This window comes from Heterodontus francisci, chromosome 17 (genome assembly GCF_036365525.1).
Source record: "Heterodontus francisci isolate sHetFra1 chromosome 17, sHetFra1.hap1, whole genome shotgun sequence".
In the NCBI taxonomy this organism is placed as follows: domain Eukaryota; kingdom Metazoa; phylum Chordata; class Chondrichthyes; order Heterodontiformes; family Heterodontidae; genus Heterodontus; species Heterodontus francisci.
Window position 1 is genome coordinate 27,504,676 of NC_090387.1, and position 8,253 is coordinate 27,512,928.

The 8,253-nt window shown below is 40.9% G+C and overlaps 1 protein-coding gene across 4 annotated transcripts in view; it reads left to right on the forward strand.

Annotated features, from left to right (window-relative positions):
- Positions 1-8,253, forward strand: part of cdk10 (cyclin dependent kinase 10) — a 67,154-nt gene that overhangs the window by 50,158 nt on the left and 8,743 nt on the right. For 2 of the 4 annotated variants that reach the window (XM_068049188.1, XM_068049191.1), the window contains 5 exons: positions 879-938; positions 1,042-1,165; positions 1,932-2,071; positions 3,870-3,922; positions 7,893-8,019. In XM_068049188.1, coding sequence (XP_067905289.1) covers positions 879-938; positions 1,042-1,165; positions 1,932-2,071; positions 3,870-3,922; positions 7,893-7,987 — 472 coding nt within the window. In that variant the 3' untranslated portion in view covers positions 7,988-8,019. Of the gene's footprint in view, positions 1-878; positions 939-1,041; positions 1,166-1,931; positions 2,072-3,869; positions 3,923-7,892; positions 8,020-8,253 lie in introns of those variants that run through there. The other 2 variants (XM_068049189.1, XM_068049190.1) reach the window with 2 other exon arrangements.

Consider the following 8,253-nt stretch of genomic DNA (forward strand, 5'->3'; position numbering starts at 1 on the left):
GCCGACAACCAGTTTAAGATTGTCAGTCAGGCTCACAGTGTGGCGCTTTTGCGCTTACTAGAAGCTACATATATTAATACACAGAGCCCTGTTCTTTGCAGACAGAAAGAACATGCACCTACATGTGCCTGTTTCAGCTAAACAAAGTAAGTGACAGCCATTTACTGGCTCATTGCTCAGGGCAATGCCTTGACCAATCCGAGTCAAACTGCCCGGTTTAAATTTCAAACAACGCTTGACAGTTAACGGTCAGTCACCATTAACTGGTGCATTCTCCACAGCAACGCCTCTACCAATCAGAGTTCACTTGCCAACCGATCAGCACTCTCTTCTCATACAGTATAAAGTTGTTGCTTCCCCTTACATTGGTATTGTTATGGATTGTCCTCATGAGTGCAAGATGACAACCTTCGACAACATGTCTCTATTTTCGGCAATACTTAAAAGGGTTAATGCTTGTGGTGAATGACAAAGCATTAGTCCAGAGAGAGTGTTCATGGCAGAGTAATGAGCAGTTCTGTCCAAAAGCACCACATAAAAATGGGTACATGGTTAAAAAGTAAAATAAAAAAAGGAAACTTTTTTAAAAAGCCTGCTGAGTATTTCCAGCACTTTCTGTTCTTTCTTCAGATTTCCAGCGTCTGTAGTATTTTGCTTTGATTGCCCAATGGAGGTTGCTTTTACATGCTTAGGAGCTCTGAATTCTTCATTGGATCTTGCATTAGATAGTCAAATGTTCTGGGGGGGCAGGCAGGAAAGTGGAGTTAAGGCCTCAATCAGATCAGCCATAATCTTATTAAATGGCGAAGCAAGCTCGGAGTTGAATGGCCTACTCCTCCCATTTCTTATGTTCTTATGCTGCATACTTGCATTTTTAGGTACAGAGCACCAGAATTACTATTGGGAACGAAGACCCAGACTACAGCTATTGATATGTGGTAGGTGTCTTATTTACTTGGCCTTACTCAGCTTTTTTTTTTGCTTTTTTTGCTTAACCTTGTTGCAGATTTTCTTACAATCTGTTCTTTTTGCTATTCACAGGGCAGTAGGTTGTATCCTTGCAGAGCTGCTGGCCCACAAACCTTTGCTTCCAGGAAGCTCTGAGATCCATCAGATTGACCTGATAGTTCAGTTATTAGGGACTCCTAATGAGAATATATGGCCAGTAAGTCATGGTGTGATCTTATCAGAGGTCTGTAACCTGACTGCAAGCACAGCATGTCATATTTATTCAGGTGCACTAAATGTTGTAAGGCATGACTTTTTGACTATGAAACTCAGAAACTTGATACGTCAATTCAATTTGTTACCTTTTAAGTACTCCTTCTCCAGTCTGAAATCAATGCTTTGTTCACTAGTTCAGATATGAATATCAATTCAAAATCTTTTTCTTCTACCACTGACAATCACTGCTAACCAGTTACTCATGGTGGAATATGCAGCTTTAAAGAGCATGTCTCTATTGTAAATAATGGGTGTGTTTAATTATTATGGAGATAGAGAATTCTACCTGAATCAGTCAGTTGGCACATTTGGTGGTGGTCCATTTATAACATGCACCAGTGCCTTTTAGAGATCAAGGAGTAATGTTGCATGCAATTATTCAGTTTTAGGTTTCTACTGTTTTGTAGCAATGAGTGCTGAAAATAGCAGGTTTGAATGTAACTGAGCTTTTTTTCCAACAGCTTTTAAAATTATTTTTCCACATGTTGAAATCTGCTCAAGTGTCCTTCTGTTTTGAAAGGTTCCTTTTTCCTACTTTTGAGAGTTTTGAATGAAGAGTGACAACTGTTTGATCACAATAAGTCTTGAAATTGTTGGAAATAATAATCGCCTGAATAAGTGGGGTTACGCAGATACTATCAGACTGCTTCTGATGCTGCTCCCATTTTGTTGAGTAGCTATTTACCTGCATTTATGATGCGATCTAGGGTTTTTCCAAGCTGCCATTAGTGGGTCAGTACACTCTGAGGAAACAACCTTACAATAACCTGAAGCACAAATTTCCATGGCTGTCAGAAGCAGGCCTCCGACTTCTCAACTTCCTCTTCATGTATGACCCAAAAAAGAGGTATTTTAACATGTTTTTTTTCATATATAGCAAGGGGATTTTGTTCTGATGGAAATAGTTTCTATGGAGAAGTTAATGCTTCCATGTATTACATCATTATCTTTGAGATAGCACAGCAAAATAAGGTTCCACTCTAGGAGGCAGCATCGGTCAGGTAGTAATACTGGTTGGGCTTGGGTGCTGGCCCTTACTCTAAAAGATTCTTACCCCTTATGTTGTTGGACGCACCAGCGAACTTCCAGCCTCACTGGCTTGGCCTTCCTTTTAAATTTTCAGCTTATGTGACATTGAAACAAGTATTTATATTACAGTAATAAACCTATTCAAATGTTGGGAACTTTTTTTTTGTAGTCTATGGTCAAGCTTTAGAGTAATAATGCTGCTCCTGAACTTTGATTATTTTTAATACTGTAATCTGAACACCACTACAAAAATGACTTTTTTTACAAAAAGGTTTAACATTTATTCCCATTCTCTGTCTTCCTATACCCCAAATATTTTATCCAATTTTTATTTTCAATTAATTTATTTTATATATAATCTATTCTACAGCTTTTTGTTGAAAAGTAACTTTTTCTCCTGTCTTCTGGATATCACCAATGGAAATGGGAACCAATTCCAAAAACCTGGCCTTGGACTGAAAACTGACGTGAGAGGCATTTTTATTTTCAGCCACTCTAGGCCTAGAAATATAAAGATTTGGATTGTCGTTTCTTTGGAGCATAAAGCCCAGAGTGATTAAAATTGCAACCCGTCCCATCAAGCTTGCTCCGTCCTGAGTCCATCTGTGTGTTTTCTATCATGGATGTTCCAACACCTCTTGGTTTCTGAGGAATACTAATATTTAGTTGTGATTTCTAGTCTGTGTTGACTGATGAAAGTCAGAGCACCTCATAAGATTTTCTGTCCTCTGCCCAAATTCCCTCAGTGCGTTCCTGTCATATGAAGCTTTGTTCAGGGAGTGTTCATTTGTAAAATTTTGCCCCACTGTACTTTCACAAGCTTAAGTGCTGCAAAAGGCATTCATTTACCCTAAATGTGTATTTCTGTTTGCTGGATTAGATTTTGCATCAAAAAGCTATAACTGGTTGATGGTTCTGTAACTTTGCAATATGAATGATTGTGAACTCGACAGAATTTTACAAACAACTGGTCGAGTAGATCTCAATTAATGCAATTTGTGCATTTGTGTTTTATAGCACTGTGGCCAGAATTTTACGTTGGGCACTAGGCCCCATCCACTGGCCAAAAAGTCAAGGGCAAGCTCATCTCTGCTGGGCCTGGAAACCATGCCAAGATTTTGCATGGGCCAGGCCCTTAATTGGCCTTGGGCGGGACCTCCTGCCAATCAGCAGGCCAGCAGCTCTCAGTCCCAGCAGTGGCCACTGAGAGCGGTGGCCACTGCTGGAACTGCACTCAGACAATCAGCCAGGCTCTGTGAGGCAAGGGAGGTCGGTTGGGGATTGCGGTGGGGGGGAGGGTTGTGAGTATAGTGTAGTGGGGGAGGTTGGGCCATGGTGGGGAGAGGGGGTGCCCTCCAGGAGCAGGAGGCCCTTAAGTGGCAATTAATTGGCCAGTTAAGGGCTTTGATTGACCTGGGATGGACAGGCTGTTTCCCACTGCCGCTGCCCCTCATAATATTGCAGCGGGGGTGGGAAGGCATCAGGAATGGCACCTCCCATTCAATTTTACAACCCCCCAGCCCAGTCCACTCGTGCAGGAGGTGTAAAATTCTGGCCTGTGATTCTGTATTTAGCATGTACTACAAGGGGCTGATGGATATTATTCTGTGTTTAAGGGCAACAGCAGAGGACAGTCTGGAAAGTTCCTATTTTAAAGAAAAACCATTACGTAAGTAATTTCAGAAATATTTTGCAATAATTTGAAATTTTCATTGGTTTATTGTGTACGGAAATGCAAATCTAATTCTGAATATGCCAATTCTTTTTGAACAAAATAGAAGTATCACATAATGGAGCTTGAATACAATCAATTTCATTTTACTGAAGAAAAGCTGATTTTAATAAAGTTTTGATTTTGTTATGGTATGAATTGCGTGTGAATAAAATGTACAAATCAACATATTGCCTTCACTGTTTAAATTATTTGGCTCCTTGTTGCCTGACTACCTTGTATTGCAGTCTTGCATACTTTTGCATTTTGTAAATGTCTGTGTACCTTGGAATTCTGATGTAATTTTTAATTATTGTTGCCTTCTGCAACAGTTTCATGATAGACATGCTTAAAATAATTAAGGGACGGGATAGGGTAGATAGTTGAGGGGTCTAGAATGAGAAGTCATAGATATGAGGTTAAGTGCAAGAGAGCAAGAAAAAAAATCTTTGCATGTGGAATTGTGGGGCTGTGGGAACACTTCCAGAGATAGTGATTGAGGCAGAAACTATGTCTATTCAAGATTATATTGGATAGATAGATATGGAAACAAGGTAAATGTGATTAGGATTAGTTGCTGAAATGGGAAAGCTGAATTGCCTGTTTCCATGTTGTAACTTCTCGGTATTACTGAACAGTTGATTGAATAGATACTGCCATAATTCTGCTATTTTCCAACGCTTTAAACTGAAGCCCACATTAAGAGGACAGTTTCTCCTATGATCTAAACCGTGCACCTATGTGAAACGAATCCCATCGTATGCCATAGAACTAACAATTGTGCCTCAGTATTGTGTACTGGAGGTTGTGTCAGCTGCCCACCATGTTCTCCTGTCCACTTTGAACAGTAGAATATGCTACATTCAGACCTTTTTGGGCAGAGTTTTTGATCTGCATCATAGGCGGAACTGGAGGTGGGAGGGCTGAAAATGAGCCTTGGAGAGCAGCATGCCGGTTTTCGGGCATCTTCCCACCTCCGGGTATTTTTTTTTTGAGGGGAGGGGATTGGTGACAGTTGCTCTCCCACAAGCAGCAAGTAGTCAATTAAGGCCCTTAACAGGCTTATATAGGGTACTAGGGAGATGTTGACAGGAATTTTCCAGTCGGCAGTCGGGCCCTTCGCGGCAGCTGAATCCTGGCCGACGCATGAAGGCAGCCTTCCAGCAGCAGATAGAGTGGCTGGTGCTCCAAATAACTTTAACCGCACCCCATGGGTGCATGTGTTAGATGGCTACAGCTACGGCCAGAGGATGCTCTGTGGAGGGGCGCCCCCTCCAAAGTAACAGGTCTGGCTGCAGTGGCCAGTACAAATCTCATCTTTATTAAAAAGTGTTCAATGGGCGCCTCCATCTTGAGGTGACTTTGTCTCTTTCCCCTACAACAACAGCTCTCACCTCTGATGGTGGGGTTGCTAATCTCTCTCTGTGTTGGAGGGCCTCCTATTGGCCTTCCAGCCTCAGAGCCTGCCAACAATTCTTCTTTGGACAGCCAGCACACAGGCACCCTGGCCACTGATTGGCCATTCATTCAAAAATCATGTTGGGCCTCAGGTGCTGACACATGTGGGATGACACCTAGGCATGTGCCTGACATTGGGATCCCAACCCCAAAACAAATATCCTGCCCTTTGTGTTCAAGCAAAAACAAAGTTAAATTTAGAAGTAGAAAATATTTACATAGATACAGAAACACCCAAGTAAATGGCAGTATAACAATTGACAATCAATACTTAAACTAAGTCCAAAATCTTAATTCTTTCCTGAAAATTTTCACTGAGGCACTGACAAACCCTTTGACCACCTTGTATTAAAAACATAGTGAGAGCATGGAACTGGAAAACCCATCCCTCTAACACAATCCTTTTGAATCTCTAAAAGGCAGATTTCCTCTGAAGGTAAGATATTTTAATTGTCAGGCAATCAGAAATAATAATTTCTGCCACTCAAGTAGATAAGATAATAGCAGTTTCTTAATCGACTGCTGAGTCATTTCCACTCAATGCCTGGCTGCAATGAAAAACATTAAGAATGTATGCTGCTGCACCCTTTGGCTGAAAACATTTTTCCCACTTGGTTGCTGAAAGTACAAGCTGATAACAGTGCAGTGAAGGAAACAAGGCATCTGAGTGAATAGGGCAAGAAACTGTATCTCTTGAACCAATCCAGTTGAAATAATGAGAAATAAACAGTACAAGGACTGAAGGAAATGTGGCTTAGAGTGGGTGAATTCAATGTCAAACCAGGTACAGAAAGAGAAATAAAGATGCAAAGAAAGATTGGATTCACGAGAGAGAAGAAAGATTTAAGGGAAAGTTTTTTAAAAAAATTAAAATTTGACAGTCATTACTATACAGGAGGCCATTCAGCCCATAAAGTCCGTATCATGTCTCTGTAGATCAATCTAACAATTCCAATTACCCGCCCTCTCACCACCCGATAGCCCTGCAAGTTTAATTCCCTACAGCATCCACCCAATTTCCTTTTGAAATCATTTATCGTCTGTTTTCACCACCCTCACAGGCATACATAAAAAAAATTCTTCCTAGTCCTATTCCCCCTAGTCCTTGCACAATCAGCTAATGGGAACAACCTTTCTAAGCCTGCCATAATGTTGTACATCTCTATCAAAATCTCCCCTCAATCTTCTTTGCTCCAAGGAGAACAACCCCCACCCTCACCTTGTAGCTAAAATCTCTCATCCCTGGAACCATTCTGGTAAATCTTTTCTGCACCCTCGATCGGCTGAATGGCCTCCTTCTGTACTGTAATGACTCTATGGGCTGAATTTTTAGGCCCCTATGAGGCGGACATAGAATTTCTCGTGCTGACTTACATGCTGGTTCCCTGGCTCCATCCCACCCCCAGGCCATTCTCCATTTCCATTTTGGGGTGCCCTCTCCCTCACTGACCTACCATGACATCCTGTTGCTGCTTCCAAGCTGGAGAGCCTCCTATTGGCACTCCAACTTCAAAAGCTTGCTTGCTGTCCTTAATTGGAGGCTGAGTCTGCCCTCTGGCCATTAATAGGTCAATTCGGGGATAATTACAGATGAGTGGCTGTTGGCCACAAAGTGCGAGCTTCTGATCCCCTATGAGCCTGATGGTGGGATCTTGAAGCCTGCAGGGGAAAAACCTGCCCTAAGATTCTATGACATTTCAGTGCAGCACCCTCTACCGGGGATCTGGTGGCAGTGTGAACAAGCGACAATGGCGAAGCAGACAATCAGATGGAAGAATTGTTAATGAGGCACGTAAAGTCCGAACCAGGAGGTATCAGTTAGATTAGTTAATTCAATGTCAAATCATGTACAGAATGCAAAATAAATATAAGATTGAGAGAAAGATATGATTTAAAAAAAGGAAAATGTTAATATTTTTATCGCCAATAATAATTATAATCTAAAGGAATGAGACTCCATTCTTATAAGTTAATTTTTTTGAGGTTGAATGGCAGTAATTAAGATTCATCACACCGTTAAAATATTATTTACACTGGAATGGACAAGTCCTAACTTTTTCTGGCATATTTAGTTGCCATCTATCACATAAGAACAGAAACTTCGCACTCTTCCATCTATTTCAATGTAGAATCTTTTGATGAGATACCAGTATAGCGAAGCTTCTGGAGGAGCAGAGCATTTTGGACAGCAGCTTCCTGATAGCCTCACTATTATTTTCAATATGCAAAATATGGACCTTTGCAAAACTAGTACAATACGCTGGAATGCAAAATTTCAGTTTGCATTTCAGTGCTAAATGTGATAAAGGTGTTGAATTCAAGCTGTATAATTCATGGCAGTTCAGGGTAGAACTTTTATCCAAATACCTCACTGATTAGTAGAAAACAAAGTCTGTGTTTTTATTGAAATTTGAAATGGAAGTAATAATTTGTGTTATTATAAATTAAATCAAAAACTGTTTCTCTGAAGCATGTGAACCAGAGCTGATGCCTACCTTCCCCCATCATCGTAATAAACGAGCTGCTTCTAGTGTGGAAAATCAGCAAAAACGTCTAAAGGTGTGAAGCAATGAATTTGATGCCTAAGGCCATCTCAGGTACAGGGCTGATTCTTATCCTTATATATGGTGGCTGTGTCTTTGTCCTGGCTAGTGTATCCTATCCCTATTGCAGTGCGTGTAGGAAACAAATTTCAAGATTGTAAATAACACTGCAAGGTCATGGCTCCTGCTCTAGTCCCATTTGGAATGTGGTGAATGGGTGCTTTTCTCTTGAGGGAATTGGATGTACCTCTCTATCATTCAGTTCAAAATTTCAAAAATTACGTTAAG